This window comes from Stigmatopora nigra, chromosome 10, assembly GCF_051989575.1.
Source record: "Stigmatopora nigra isolate UIUO_SnigA chromosome 10, RoL_Snig_1.1, whole genome shotgun sequence".
NCBI lineage: Eukaryota > Metazoa > Chordata > Actinopteri > Syngnathiformes > Syngnathidae > Stigmatopora > Stigmatopora nigra.
This window is the reverse complement of record NC_135517.1, coordinates 5,260,703-5,276,125: the sequence shown is the minus strand read 5'-3', so window position 1 is coordinate 5,276,125 and position 15,423 is coordinate 5,260,703. Positions and strand designations below refer to the sequence as shown.

General features: G+C 40.3%; 2 protein-coding genes across 5 annotated transcripts; both read right to left on the bottom strand.

Moving 5' to 3' along the window:
• Positions 1-31: 31 nt before the first annotated feature.
• atf7b (activating transcription factor 7b) lies at positions 32-5,962 on the bottom strand. Of its 3 annotated transcripts, none has more exons than XM_077727030.1 (12): positions 5,857-5,962; positions 4,425-4,486; positions 4,255-4,351; positions 4,008-4,153; positions 3,733-3,879; positions 3,415-3,572; positions 2,989-3,085; positions 2,753-2,872; positions 2,504-2,656; positions 2,165-2,353; positions 1,836-1,941; positions 32-1,706 (listed from the first exon to the last, which is right to left on the bottom strand). In XM_077727030.1, the coding sequence occupies exons 2-12, from the start codon at positions 4,470-4,472 to the stop codon at positions 1,471-1,473; spliced, it is 1,497 nt and encodes a 498-aa protein (XP_077583156.1). In that variant the 5' UTR covers positions 4,473-4,486; positions 5,857-5,962; the 3' UTR covers positions 32-1,470. The 3 variants fall into 3 exon arrangements, with proteins under 3 accessions (XP_077583156.1, XP_077583157.1, XP_077583159.1); XM_077727031.1 differs by having other exon boundaries at positions 4,026-4,153; XM_077727033.1 differs by having other exon boundaries at positions 1,555-1,733.
• Positions 5,963-6,121: 159 nt separating this feature from the next.
• Positions 6,122-14,594, bottom strand: larp4ab (La ribonucleoprotein 4Ab). 2 transcript variants are annotated; one of them, XM_077725506.1, is made up of 15 exons: positions 14,218-14,594; positions 12,927-13,065; positions 12,599-12,833; positions 12,379-12,515; positions 12,044-12,147; positions 11,756-11,866; positions 11,500-11,553; positions 10,835-11,047; positions 10,575-10,669; positions 10,188-10,415; positions 9,998-10,052; positions 9,733-9,900; positions 9,525-9,652; positions 9,282-9,444; positions 6,122-8,978 (listed from the first exon to the last, which is right to left on the bottom strand). In XM_077725506.1, exons 1-15 carry the CDS (start codon positions 14,218-14,220, stop codon positions 8,595-8,597), a joined length of 2,217 nt encoding a protein of 738 aa, XP_077581632.1. In that variant the 5' UTR covers positions 14,221-14,594; the 3' UTR covers positions 6,122-8,594. The 2 variants fall into 2 exon arrangements, with proteins under 2 accessions (XP_077581632.1, XP_077581633.1); XM_077725507.1 differs by having other exon boundaries at positions 9,733-9,897; positions 14,218-14,593.
• Between the last annotated feature and the right edge of the window lie 829 nt (positions 14,595-15,423).

The window sequence follows — 15,423 nt, the reverse complement described above, 5'->3', positions numbered from 1 at the left end:
AAGTCTCCCCCCCCCCCCCCCCCCCCCTATTACCAAAGGGCATCTAAAGCTAAACCTTAACATTTAAAATAGGACTCCCTAACATGATAAAACTGCTAAAATCCATTTCAAAGCTGTGACAGACAAAATGGTACATCTCAAATGTGATCAATCCATGCAGTCACAGCTTTTGATCTCTCGTGTCTATGTGTGGCCGGTCACAAAACAAAACAATAATTGAAAAAAAGTGGGGCTAACTGTTTGTCATGCAACAAATAAATCAAAATGATAAACTGCCGGGAAAGATGTTTTCAAACTGGAAGTCAATGTCAGAAGATATGTTGATATTGAATAGTAGTTTAAAAGACAGCACTGTGTTCCAGAGGAGGGCAAATGATTTACCTGGATTAAGAAGTGCCAAACATAAGGGTGCAAAAACTAATCGTGAACGATAATGTTCGATAAAAAAAAAGGAAAACGATATTTAAAAACTGAACCCATTGGTAAGCACTCATCAGGTGCCACTGATGGCACTGGATGTCCAATACTTTTAAAGTGATTAATTAAAATTTATAAATGTATTTATTTTTAATTGATATTAATAAACATTTTTTTTTTAAATCTTAATGATAAAAAATATGATAATAATTGATACTTGAGTCATTTGTCCTATAAAAGGGTTAAGTCAATTCAAACATTTAAAAACCAATCATAAAACCTCTGGTTATCTGCTTATCTCAAGCGGTGAAATGATGACAAAAAATCTATTCATGTAAAGGGAACTGGTGGTATTTCGACTAAATGTTGCTGCGATAGGCAGATATTGATAACAATCTTCGCTGACCAAAGTGAGAGAAACATAGAGCATGAAGAAAAGGGGATGCAATATAGTGTAGGACATTGTGTGAGCATATCAAATGCCACGTATTTGAAGCTATGGGCAATCCATCTAAATGTACAAATGACATTTTAGGGCCCGGGCAGTGTCTGTACTAAAGGGTCCGAAAGAAAAATTAAAATACAAAAAAAAGCAGAGCGCAACACGGGCCTGCCACCAGCCAAAAATGTCACCGAAAGGTCACTGGATCACAGTGCATGAGTGAACCATTGTTTCAGCACAAGCCCATTCAGGTAAGTGAATAATATCCCAAAGTTAATCAGTCGGATGCATCAAAGCCTAGTTTGTGGATCACAGACAGGCACTGATTTTTGCGTGGGACTGAAGTGATAAATGACTGATGTAGATTCTTAATTCAAAGACAGGTTGTGACCTCAAACTCTGCAGTGTTTTCCCTATTTACATACATGGAGAGAGGAAGGGTAAGAGGTGGCCTGATGCCATGTCTTTGTGTGATTATCATTTGGCCATCTGGGAAGGACAGGTGCAGGGTGGGATTTGGGGCTGAGGGAGACTCACTCAGTTCAACATGTCACACCGGTACAGCCTCCGAAATGCCATTCGAGTTTACACTGGCTTCCTGCGTCAGCACATCATCTCGATGTTGACTGGGACTGCGTCACCATGACGACCCCTCCCGGCTGGCCCGATCCCATGCCGGCCAAGACGGACATGGCCACCGCCTCTGCGGCGCGGACGCTCATTCCGTTGATGGTGGGTCCCGGGCTGGAGGGTGGAGCCGAGGGGGACGGCCCGTGCTGGATGACCGCTGCGGGGGATCCGATTGGTTCGGCTGAGATCTCTCGGGGGGCTTCCTCTCCTCCTGCGCCTGAAGATAGACAAAGAGAAATTCACCCTTAGAGAGGTGAGAGGGTATGATGTATTAGATGAAGGAGATGATAGATGGAACCTATGCAAGATGTGTACAACACTGGATGTGCTCAAGGGCTATGCTTACCTAAGAAAGCACCTTTCTTTTGCAGAACAGTGACGGGGCAGTCTTTGTGGGCAAGGAGGAGCTGCTTCAACTGAGCCACCTCATTCCTCAGGAGCGTTACTTCATTCTGCCAGAAACAAAAAACCCAAAGCGAGACGTATATATATTAAAGTGCCACACTAAGCCTGGACGCTGCAGGAGTCAACCCAAAATGTTCAAAAAGCAGTTTTTACATTATTGCAGTTTTCTATGTAATAATTAGCTTAAAATACACAACAATGTGCAATGCAATGTCATTCAGCATCTTAACAAAAAGTAACGGTCGGACCCTCCTATGAGTGAACACTAACCGTCAGAGAGACATTCATGCTTGCAAGATCGTCTGCCTTCTTCTCCAAAGAATTCACCCATATCTTCCGTTTCTGCCTGCAGCGCGAGGCAGCTGCTCGGTTCCTTTCTAGGAAACGCTGTCTCCTCTCATCGGGGTCCATCTCAGACGCTCGCCGCCGTCGGCCTCCAGTTGGCTGCGCAGGGGACACCTGGGGATAACAATTACTTAATAAGTATACTGTAGGGCTTGGTGGGATGTCTTATTTTTAAGTGTCGATTCATATTTAAATGAACCGGTTTGTATCATTCCCATTCTCTATCTTCTGGTTAATAAATGCAATGGGATTTTTATTTGTTACCTGTGGTTGGGCAGGTGATGGTGCATCTGAATTTTGAGTGGGTTGCTGGCTCTGTTCCTGTTTTTGTGGTACAGCTGGGAAGGAAGCCCCACCGCCGCTGCCCCCAATGTCATGTGCTCCTGAACTTTGATTACTTAGGGCTGCCTTCAAGCGCTGTTGACACACAAGTGACGGGTCCAATGAGGTTCAAAACAATCAGGAAAATGGCTTCAAGAGGTCAAACATGATGTAAGTGATGACTCATCTCACCATCTTTGTCTCAGAATGGAGATGATAACCTGATGGGGAAGATGAACCGCTGCTGGCCCCACCCACTGGGGGTCCTGGGATCCCAGGAATGTTGGGCACTGAGTTGCCGTGTCTCGCCAGCTTCACATAGCATTAAAACAAAAGAAGACCAAAGTGAAGTGGGAATTGAGTGAAGGCAGAGAACATGCAGATTGAATTTGCTGACATTTTGCATGCTAATGTTGATAAATGCTTACAGATATGACTGATGTCATCTGCACAGGACTGGGCAATAGAGGGACTGCTTGCCCATTAGCAAGGTGCCTTAGGAGGGGATAAGAGCTTGTCGGAGAGCTGCCATAAAACACAAGATGTTGTGCACTTATTAATCAATGAAAATGACTGCTGTCTTTCTGTATTATTTTACGGACGTTACCTATTAGGCATTCTTTTAATATAAATAAAATTTGAAAAATATGTATCAAAATTGTTGACAACAATCATGATTTTTTGGGATGGCATGTCTATTTGGAAAAAAAATTAAAACACTTGTAAAGACAAACAGAATTCAAATGAACAGAACAACAATTTTAGCTTAGAACTTCAAACTCAATGAGAAAAGTTTGTTTCCATCAATTTCATAGTAGTTATCCAAATAGTTGTGTTCTTGGAGCACAGTCTACCTGAGCTGTCGGTTGGAGGGTGGCGCCTGTGTGATGACAGATGTTGGAGATGGCAGCGTTGGGTGAAGATGATCATTGCTCATGTGAAGAGGCAGAGAACCAGGACGTACAATGGTTGGAGTCGGGGTAGAACTTGCTACTGACTTTGAAAGAATCTCCTGCAAGCAGTGATATTTGGATTTTATTAGGACAAACAGGGGAAGAAATACGTCTCCTAGCCAGCATAGTGTATAAAAAGGTCTTGTGAATGTCACAAAAACAGTCACATTCAGGATTGTATAAAAGGATAGTTTGAGGATTTTGTGTCCGGCCCCTCACCCTTGAGTCTTTGCTGATATCTGACATGCTAGAGGAAGAATCAGGACTATCAGGAGGGGAAGAATCCACCTCTAAAGGATCTTCATCTTCATCCTTTGCTGCACATTTTGGTTGTGAAGTTACACATTGTGCTGGTAAGGATAGACCCTTCAAATAGAAAAAAAACATGAAAATTAGTTCACAGATGAGTTATTAAAAAAAAAAATGTTAAAAGCGTTCGACATCATCATGTGAAAATTCCAAGGAAACTAGCAGCTTTAGGTTTCAATGTGTACTTTCATTCTTGTCCTCACTGTAGTTTTTGTCCTGTGTTCCTCTTCCTGTACTTTGCAAAAGTCCTGTTCAAAGGAATTCGCCAGATCATTGAATAATCCAACTTCCTCACAATTCTTCAGGAAACGTGTGGGTGTAGGAGTCTGATCTATTGGTGTTTAAACAATAAGAAAGAAAATAACACAAAAAAATTATATATGGTGTCAAGGTTCATATAGGATATAATATTACAGGCCCAAATGTTAATACCTGCTATTATAACAGAGTCTGTTCTAGCAGGACCAAATTTTAAGGTCATTTCATGTTTGTGTTTATGCACAGAAAGATGATCTTCATTGGTAAATCTCTGCAATAAAGCAAAAAAAAAAGTTACATAACGAGACAAAGCATTAAAACGTGCATAGAAAAGACAACATTACCTGCCCACATCCTGGGGCAGTGCAGACAAATGGGCGGTCATCCCCCATCTCTTACAGAAGTTCTGAAAAAAATTCAAGACAATGTATTGATGACACCAAGATAAGGTGCTGTTTAATGCACACAGCTAAGAATGAACATCCAAGTTGCATTAAAAAGAATATGAGTACTCGTTCATGAAATCTATATTTGCTTCTCATAAGAAATGACATTATCAAATGGTATCGCAGTGTCTATTTGAGGTAACTCAGTTGGATATGGCTGAAATGCTTGAGAGATGATCTTTTAGGAACGCTTTTTGCCACACACTTGTATACCTTTATACTAACTCATTAGGTGTCAGTGATGGCAAAAATATCCAATTCAATTGAAAAATATTTAGAAACAGCCTCAGAAAAATAGCATGACATTATGAAACTAGTAAAATGAAATGATTTCTTCTGTTTAGAAAGTCTTGCGCCATATCATGTATCAGGCCCCCCTGTCATCCTTTTCCCTACCTGTCCACTCACCAGTGTCGAGAATCGCCTGTAATATTGTTTTGCACAATTTCAAATGGCCTTAAAGTACATACATTATAACACATGGGTATAGTTATAGTTGAAACACTCATATGTGCATATTTGCTCTATAGTATTTAGATCCATGCTTTAGCCAAATTCAAAGCAAATCAACCCATTTGCGGACACATCTTTATGGACAGACAGCCCAATGGCCTTTTCGATTTTGCTCTCACACAGAATGATGTTCTGTCACTAACAAACCTGATGTCACCAACGCCACGTGCTTTTTCATCGGACTATATTTGTTTGGTATTGTAAAGGGCGTCTCGTGTAAGTAGGCTCATGTGTATAAACATTTTATACACACATCTTGTAACTACGGATGCCGAGGCGTTAATCGGGGGGAGGACGAAAGAGACATTACAACCAAATACGGCTGCAAAAGCAAATCTGATTTGATATCATGACCTGGTAAAAAAAATAGATTTTAAAAGTGGGTTGTTTTATCACTCTAAATAGAAATCTACGTGTGGGACGGGCCCATCACTAGCATACGGTTCTCGTTAGGCACAACAAACCCAGATTGATTCCATCAAGTGACAGCAACGTCGTTAATAAGAACAAGAAAGGTAACATTGCAGATACGGACTACATAAGGATGAGAATCAAATACGTAATGCAAGGCATCTACACTTTCACTATTTAGTTTCCTCGTTCCGCTCATGGGAGAACATAAGCTAATAAATGCTAAACATTAGCTTCCGATCCTTAGCATCAGGCTGTGGCGGAACAGGGCAGTCAAGTTAAGAACTGGACGTCAGCACGCTTTTAAAATGCGATCGAATTATGCCGCACATTACAGCAACTACAAAAATATTTTTGTTATTTACTGTAATTCATACCACGCCAGAGGAACCAAGATAGAACTCACCAGGCTGACCCGACGTTCGAGCAGCCTCGTCTCTCCCCTCCCTGCTGCGTCCGGACACCTACGCTGCGGTGCTGTCGTCTCTTCGTTGTTGACACTTGACATTCCCACCCAAATCTCGCGAGAGCTGATTGCCCAGCCCACATTATTACGTAAGAGACTTGCCGCGAGGGCATGTCAACATCACCCATTGACGGCATTTGTGGTTAAATCTTAGGTACTTCCACAAATCTGACTAAAAAAATCAATCACATTGATGTTGACACAGTTCAAACGATAGCCATTCATTTAGATTGTTGAAGTACTTGGTTTTAATTTTTCAAATATGGAACTTCCAAAAAGGCAAACTATAGCCATATATACAAGCATGTGTAATGTCCAATTATAAATACAAACGTTTCATATTGATGTGTTTGGAGAAGTAACAACCAAGCAACAGTTGAGATGACTGGTACAAATCAAATGAACCAATAAGGCACTTGAGTTCGCTTAACATAATTCCCAATTCATAAAAACAAAATTATACTATAGATTGGTTTTGTCTATTGATTTAAATGACCTAGTACTTCTGAAAAGTTGTCAATATAGTAAATTGGAGCATTAAGTACATCAAAATATTTCTTTGCTAAACTATATCACTATTTACAGGTATTCAACACCTTAAACATTGAAATAACACAGTAGATGTCTAATACAGTAATGACAGAAAAAGAAAAAACCTGCCCCCACCCCAAAAATAAACTGGATTAGCTAATACACAATCAACAAAACCAAACAAAACAGTGGTATACCATTGAAAACATTCATTCGACAATCAAAGACAATTGTTATTTACATGTCAATTACATTTAAGTATATTACATAATCTGTGTTCTATGAATACTCATTTCATTCATAATGCATGTTTCAGTCCATTATTGGGTCACGCCACATTCAAAACATTCAACTCAATTTCGGGGTACATTAATTGTGGTCTTTGCTAAGCAAATGTCAAGTTTTGGATACACAACTCATTGGCCATACTGCCCAAATGGTGTCATAGGAATATTGTGTCGAGACCATTCATAATGGACCACACCCAGTATGAAAGACAGTTTCTCAAAGTATTTTTAAGTATGCAATCACAAATTTCTTAGACTGATGGTAATGAAGAAGAAAGTTCAACTTACTCAGCCTGTAAGAACAGGCATTGCTATTACGGCTGAACAAACACAACCACTGACAAGACTCAAACACAGGGGTAAAGATTATAGGTAGTCATAAAATATTTGTTGTTCCCTCTACATATTTTTCCCTTTCCTCAGTTTTTTCCAAGCAAGATCCAGGTATAAAACAACTATTAAAGTTAGCAGTCACATGTTACAGTATTGTCTACACCCTTGGTCAATGATGAAAAGTCTCAAAAATGTATAAATGCAAGTTAACCATATGAAATAATGACTGTTATGGAAGTCAAGGATGAGGGACAGGCAATCTGGTATAATAGCATTCAATTACTGGTAGCCAAAAACAGTACTGTTATTGATAAAATAAAAAAAAACTGCTCCCACTTGGGTGAATATTTCTGGAATATGCTAATTTTCAAGCATGTTTTAGGGATGTAAGAGGTAACCGGAGTACCTGGAGAGAAAAATAACAGGCACACGGGATATAATACAGTCCACACATGTAGGCGGGGCCTGGGATTGAAGCCTCGATTTCAAAACTGTGAGGTGTAGGTGCTAACCACTCTATAAATGTGCCAACCCAACAAAAGAAATGCTATAAAAAGTCAGGGGAATTAACACATCATGTTCCTTGCAGATTTCCACAGTATTGCTGACCCAGGTTTAAATGGAAAAAAATATGACTAATTGCTTACAGTATGTGTCAATTTCCAAAGAATAGCTCATCAGAAGATTCATTCATACATTTGACCTTAATGTGGAAATGTCATCTTCCAGTGTATTGCAACAACTTGCTGATTACAAAGTTGTCTTTGTCATACAAACTAAACCACTTTTTAAAAAACATGATAGCTTGCAAATTACCAATTTTACAGATCACTTATCCACTTTAAAAAAAACATGATAGCTTGCAAATCACCAATTTTACAGATCACTTAAGATAATTCCATTTGTATTGAAATTTTACATACAAAGCTGTCACTAAAACTACAAGCCATCCATCATTGCAAGATCCTTCAGTGGAAAGACAGCACCTGAGAGATGGGCAACAATGGTATAAATTTACCATTCACAACAGAACTTTGCCATAAGATTGACCGCAACTGTTTCTCTGGAAATGGGAACCAACATTCAATGAAAGAAACCTGCAAAAGGCTCAGACTCAAAACTATGACACGGCAACATGCCTTTAAAGTTACCATCTCATCAACGATTGTAATCTTCCAGCAGCAATAACAAAAAATTCCACTCAAGTCTGGCGGTTCAAACAAGCTACTCTTGATTTTACTATTTAAATTCCCCATAGTTCAGCTGCAAAGCATTGGATCTGTATACGTTGTACAACACAAATGAATAGAGACCTATTCAAACACAGTCATGCTAACGAATGGGATAATAACTCAAAAGCTGAGCAAAACTGATACACCAAGGAGAACTAAAACTTGAACTAAGACTTTTCTGTCCAGACGGAGCAGCTTAAACCTAAAATTTTCCACTTCACAGTCATTTTTAAATATATGTTTATACATTAAATATTTACATGTCTCAATTTATCAAGTTTTCAAGATTGGTGGGTTATTTTGGTGACCTTGGGGGAATGTTCTGTTCCTTTCCACTTCTCCTAATTCCTCGTTGCGGGGAAAATGTTTTGCCTGCGTTATCCCCTGCATTTCTGGGATGCTCCCAAATCTTTAACCCTGCACCTCCACTTCGGGGGGCACGATTAAAGCCGTAATAAGTGTGCGAGGGTTTACGAGTAAGGCAGTTGTCCCCACGTTTGTCTGGTATATCTGTGGCATGGTGGTTACTGGCTCTTGGCTCCTCCCCTCTGTTAACCTTGAGCTCTTGAAGGGGTTGGACGGCCAAAGACGGAGGGGGAGCTGGGGATGGTGTTTGTGCTGATGCTCCATCCTTAGCCAGCCGCTGGCACACTTGAGCATAACTCAGCTTTTTTGGCTCCTGATTAAAAAGATAAAAAGTAAATTTATATGTTTTTTCATTAATCATAAATACATTAACTTAAAATATCCTCCAACTAGGTTGTCCACAAATATCACTTCATCCAAATTCTCTTCATGAACAGTCATGTAAACCACTGTCTACTTTTTGGTCCACATTTAAAGGTTGAAGTGAACAAAGACCTTTACATCACATGTTTTTTTTTTTTAAACACAACTCTCCCGTTCAGATTTGTCTTAAGAACAAGATGTCAATTACTAAAAGCTGAAATTATAACTACATAGATGTATGGTGACTGTTTACCTCTTCTGAGCTGCAAAACGGAGGAAATGCTTCTTCAGACATGGCGTGGCTACAAATGGGAGGAGCCTGCTCTGTTGGACTTAAAGCATTAACGGATGTTGACACTTTTTCGTTTGGAAAGTTAGTATTGGCCTCCACCACCTCTGCGACTAGTGAAGAAATGCTGAAACACAAAGAAATCCATTTAAGTAGAGTGAAATTTTTACATTTAATTTCAACACTGTGCCATGGGGAAAATGGTACCTTGCATCAGGTTGGGCAGGTTCCTGTGTCACATCTGGATTAGATGTCACATCCGACCTAACAGGACTTGGAATTGGAGGCTCTGAGATGTTTGAAGGTTTATGTTCATTTACTTTGTTGAATGCAACCTTAAGAGAGGAGGGTAGGTATTCAGTTGACATGTTTCCAGGTATATGTTATTTATCAGAGAGAAGGGCTTATGACTCACTTTATTGGTCTCTTTTAGACCACGTACAACATCAGACAAACGCATTTCAGGTGTCTTTTCTTCTTTTACGCTCACTACACATCCTGGCAAAGGAGGGAAATTGGAAGCTGCTAGGTCAAACTTTGGTGGAGGTGGCACGTGGACTTCTGTCACAGGGATGGGCTTCTGCTGAACACATTTATAGAAATTAATACGTTTTGGATGCATACAAAATATAACTTGTGTTCAGAGTATTTATAAAAAAGAATGAGCATTATGTACTCACTGTGGTTTGGTCATCATCCCTTTTCTTCCTTATGCCCCTGTAGTTGTTGCCCCTTCTGAAAAACAAGCAACATATTTTATTGTGCTCCTCGATTTAGAAATGAAGACATGACATAACAAAGAGCTAATATAAAGTGTGCTATGCCATTTTCACATCTTAAAAGTGACTTAACAGAATGGGATTTACAAACCTAGCTCGTAGATCGCCGTTCAGATCCCCACTGGCCATGTTGTCTTTCAAAGAACTGTTTTTAGGGGTTGGGGAAGAAAGACTGGCTGAAGCAATGGTAATCAGGTTTGACGGTGTCTGAAGAGGTTGGGAGGTCAAGGGCCTCAACAGTCCATCCATTAAAGAAGAGGGTGCCATTGGAGGGGATATAAGTGTGTCGCCAGGCCGAAAGTATCCTTTCAAATGATTCCTGGGAACACAGGGAGACACAGGAGGTAAAATAACAAAGACCTCGGTAACAAGGGTGGAGGTAGGGGCAAGTAGTCTCCATTAAAATGTAATGTGGGCAGCAAAAATAATTTCCATTCTCGCCAAGCTGGTAGAGCCCTTTTTAATAAATATGACCTACCGGTTCCTGCACACAGCTGGATTAGAGTTTGAATTTGCTTTGAAGTTCCCCACACTGTTGTAAGCAGTCATGAATCCACTGTTTGGAAATGGTGCCTGTATACCATTAGTAGAGTGGAAAAAAAGTGTAAACACTGAATACATTGCATTTTAAAAGATGACAATCTATAGAGGACATTGGTCCAGAAGATTTGTAGCAATACATATTTTGTGGCTTGAATAAAATATATATTAAAAAGTGAATTTGATAAATGCTCTCACCAGAGGTGTTTCAAAGTAAGGCACTGTTGTAGCATTCCAGGGTTGGGCCAGGGCTGGATAGACAGGGTATTGCTGCTGAGCACTGTATACCTGCTGCATGTATAAAGGGGAACCATAAGCAACCGGCGGTTGGGTCGGCTGGGTGTACAAACTGGGGTCCACACTGTTGAAGCCCGGCTTACTAAAGAATGTGTTTATGGCCTTGATGCGGGCCTGGAAAGAAAAACCAGAATTGAATGTTAATGTAGTGAAACTTCAGCATTTGGAGCGTTGACAACATTATGACTAACACTTTTGTCCCCTCAGATCTCATAATCTCACGGTCATTAGGCCATAAAACACTGCTCTGACCAGGAGAATGGGAGGATGGATGAGAAAAGTAATAATAGTTAGAAGGATGTGAATGAAGGGGAGAACAGAAAAAAGGTAAGAACTGAAAAAAGAGGGGGAAAATGAAAGAAGAGCAAAGTAACTCCTCAGCCATTGTCAATGCATATGGGTCCTTCCAAGCGCGATACTGATCATCACTGGGGGTCATGATAGTAGCATTTAGGGGGGGAATCCACATGTCATGGTATGCAATCAACTAAACTACCAATACACAATATTTTCAAAACACCTTTTCTTGTACTGCAATGTAATTGTAAGTAATGATATAACCTTACCATGATTGGCTTTCCCTGAAATACTTTCACTTCTTCCCGTAGATATCTGTAAGCCTGAGGGGAAAATATATTCTCATTCAAAACACGTAGCATTATAGTAAGTCATGAAAATTCAACAGTTTTAAGGGAAAAGGGACCAACTAAATCAGCTTAAAAATGACTATAATTATGTGCACTGTCAATATGATTTTTGATTGTTAAAAAAATAAGTGGTCACACTTAACAAAAAATGGTTAACATACAAAAAATGACATACCTTAAGGGCATCCATATCGGACTGAAATGTAATATACCAGTTGCTGTTGTGTGCAAATTCAGCACTTAACACAGTTGGGCATTGTTCATTTTGAAAAAGAGCCTTCACCTCCTGTAACAATTGCAAAACATGTTATTCAGCACTGATTGCTTTCTTACCAACAAGCAATTATAATTAACATTCCCAAGTAACCTGATGAACTCCATAGGTGGATAAGTTGAAAGTTTAATAACATGACAAGTGTGAAAGTAGACAAATATTTTATTTACAATATGGGATTGTATTTACCTCTACTGGTGTAGTCTCTGGCACCTCTCGCAGAATAATAATGGAGCGACTGTGATTAGGACGAACCTTCTCTCCAGCTTCATCAACTTGGACAAATGGCATTTCTGTCACCAAATGAAGACAAAACATCATTTCAACAAACACTGATGAAATCAGTAATCTGTGTTTCAGTTTCTTATTTGCAAACTGGAGGTTACAATGTTTACAAAGTGACCAATTTTTCCCTGTATGAAAGGTCCTCTAATACAATCAAGAGAATGATGAACATTTGTAATGACAATGAACAAGGTACTAAAGAAATCCCACTTCCTGAGGTTATAATTTGTATATGGTACCTCTCAGTACATCCACAATGAGATCCATGTCAGTGGTGAGGGCTTTGATGTCATCCATGCATGCTATGCTCCATATTGGCACAAACTGATCACTGTCCATCTCCGATATCAAGTACTGGTCATTTGACAGGTTCTCTCTGGAAAAACATGTTTTCGGAATTCAATATGGCAGGGGACAAACATGAATCTAGTCGATTTCCAAGCAGTTAGCACAACGCACCTTGAAAAGTAGAACTCTAGTTTTTTCTTTAAAGACTCTCTTTGACTCCCGGACATGGGTGCTTCTGGTATGACCTCAACAGTTGCCTCACATTGAGGGTTAGGGGCTAAAAAGCCTACATCAAATTGGTCAACATCATTCTCAAAGCCTTCTGGGGGTACACAGGCATAATCAGCATTGTCATGTATCTCAGAGTCGCATCCCTTTCCACCAGGAGCGAGAACATCAGGGTACACTGAAGTTAGAAAGAGAATATCAAAATAAATGCATTTTTTATGTTCGTGGAAGGGCTCTACATAGTAGATGATGGTGCGAAGACAAAACATACCTTCAGTCATGTCAGAGTTGTGAGGGTAGGTCTGCAACCAAGAGGAATTGTCTGTCCCTTCCGAAATGTCATTCTGGAGGGCAGGAATCTCCTGCCACACTTTGGCATTGGGGTTTAAAACGGTTTCCTTGGTGGTAACCTGCATGATCAAACATAAGGAAAATGATAGAATACTTACCAACAACGATAACAACAAAAAAGCACAAAAAGCTTGTTATTTTATACAGGGAGGCTACACAAGATGGTTCAAAGTAGATTTGGCCAATTTTAATACAGAGGTAAATAGAAGAAAATGACCCAAGTAGCGGAAGCCATATTTTTGTAAACTACCAGCAAACAAATTTAACCAGAGATCTAATTATCTGGTTTAGTTTGCACGACAATTAGGCTATTAGACAGCTATTACACAGGCCTGAGCCTCATTGGTTTCCGCATATGCCGGTTCAACCCGCCCATCAATTGCGCCATTCAAAACGCAAACCGGTCGCGTGTACACGTCATCCAAATAAGCATTTGATTAAATGAAAACTGCAGACTATATCCCGATCGGTATTCGATACCAGACGATAGAAGACACTGTGTGCTCAACCCTTGGCTTCTTTTGTTTCTCGAAAAAAATGAAGGCGTCGTGCACCGCTTTTGTGGAGCGTGCTGGAGCACATGGCATTGCAGTCCAGTTCTCCATTACGCCCCCAAAACGAATTTGCACGGATGGGTTTATAATTCCTGGACGTCCTTGTTGGACAGCAAATATCTTGACGGCTCAAATAGTTGACACAAACTAATTCAGATCGTGTGTGTTTTCACATTGTAACCTCGCACAGCTAGCTAACTTATCAGCTAACTCGAGTTGTGTAACAGCTAACGCAGCGAGTCTCACGTGCAGGCCTGCTTACTCGTTATTACCTATATATTACAACTCCAAGTGAAGGAATAAAGAAAGCGAACGAAAAAGTGTTACCTTAAATAAACATGCTCAGACACTAATCTGTCGACATTTTGTGCGTTAAGAAAGATGAACTAAAGCCGCAGTTGCTAGCTAACTGGATTATGTTTACTAGTTGACCCTGACTTATTCACCTTTAAAAGGGTTACCATTGGACATGTGGTGGGGACGGGATCGCTTAACAAATCGTTACTCTTAATTATAAGCAGCCAGCATGCGTTAGGTTAAATTTTTAATTTTAATTTAAGAGCCGGGAAGTGGACGTGTTTGATCAAGGCAATGTACTTCAAAAGAGGAACAGGTTGTTGCACGTTAGCTAGCTTTCGACGTAGGCCAAAAACTTACCATGTCCGGATCGGAATTTCCAATCACCCTCGTTCCACTGCGCACTTGTAAAGAACAATATCCAGGTTTTCAAAGACTCCTAAGTGGGAGTTCTTTAAACATGGACCACGTTACTCCTGAGTGCGGCTTTTTCCCCCACCGTCTCCTCGGTAACACGCCGGTGTCCAAACACGAGGGGAGCGATGCACTAGAGACGAGGACTTGTGGTACACAAACGGCTACCTTACTCGTTTCCAATTCGAATGAAAGACAATGCACATTTTACGATTTAATTCTCACTTAATCCGAAAGGCTTTGAAGGACTTCTTGCAGCATCTGACAGCCGCGTCTTTTAGTCTCGGGTCATAACAAGCAACTATACACGCGCGAGATTTGGGTTCCACAGCGACATCTACGGCCGAAGGGAAGAACTGCGTGAAATATGAACGGCACATTATGATAACGCCTTAACTGCATTTAAATAACACGCTCATCAGATATCACAGGGAAGAAGCGTAATTGTGTGCTGAACACCAGTGAGATTAAAAAAAAACAGATTAGTATTGCAGTATGTATGATTCACTTGGCATTGTTTGTGTTGTTGTGCTTTTCATAACCAGTATTAATCTCAAGGGCACATTTGGAATTTACATGAATCGAACTCTTGATAAATATCCCCTATTAGTTTCCAAATATACTTACTCGTGCACCGATGCCAAAGACTGTCTTTCCTGCAAGAACTTCGGTCCGGTTCAGAAACTTAGTCCTCCCCCTTGAAGGACGACGACTGCCTGCGTCCAAATCAGCCCAACTTGGAATAATAATAAGCGAATCTTTGACCCATGACGTGCCACGCACGACACAGCCTTTCAAAGGATGCGCAGTCTGTTATACTTAATACATTTGTTACCACCGCCAAGGAGACTATGCTTGCGTCGATGTTTATCAGCAGTACTTACGCCAAAAGTTTAAAAAGGGGGCGGGATATGCAAATAATAACAGTATTTATACACACCAAGGGACACCCTCGGGCTAAAGAAATTGTTTAGTTGTGAATGGAAAATGTAATCAACAGTGAAAAAAAATTAGAGTTTATGTTTGAAAGTGACCAGTCTGGTGGATGAGTGGTTAACGTGCAGCCTAGGCTGATTGGACAGTCTAAATTGCCCCTAGGTATGAGTCTGAATGGTTGTTTGTCTCCTTGTGCCCTGTGATTGGCTAACCACC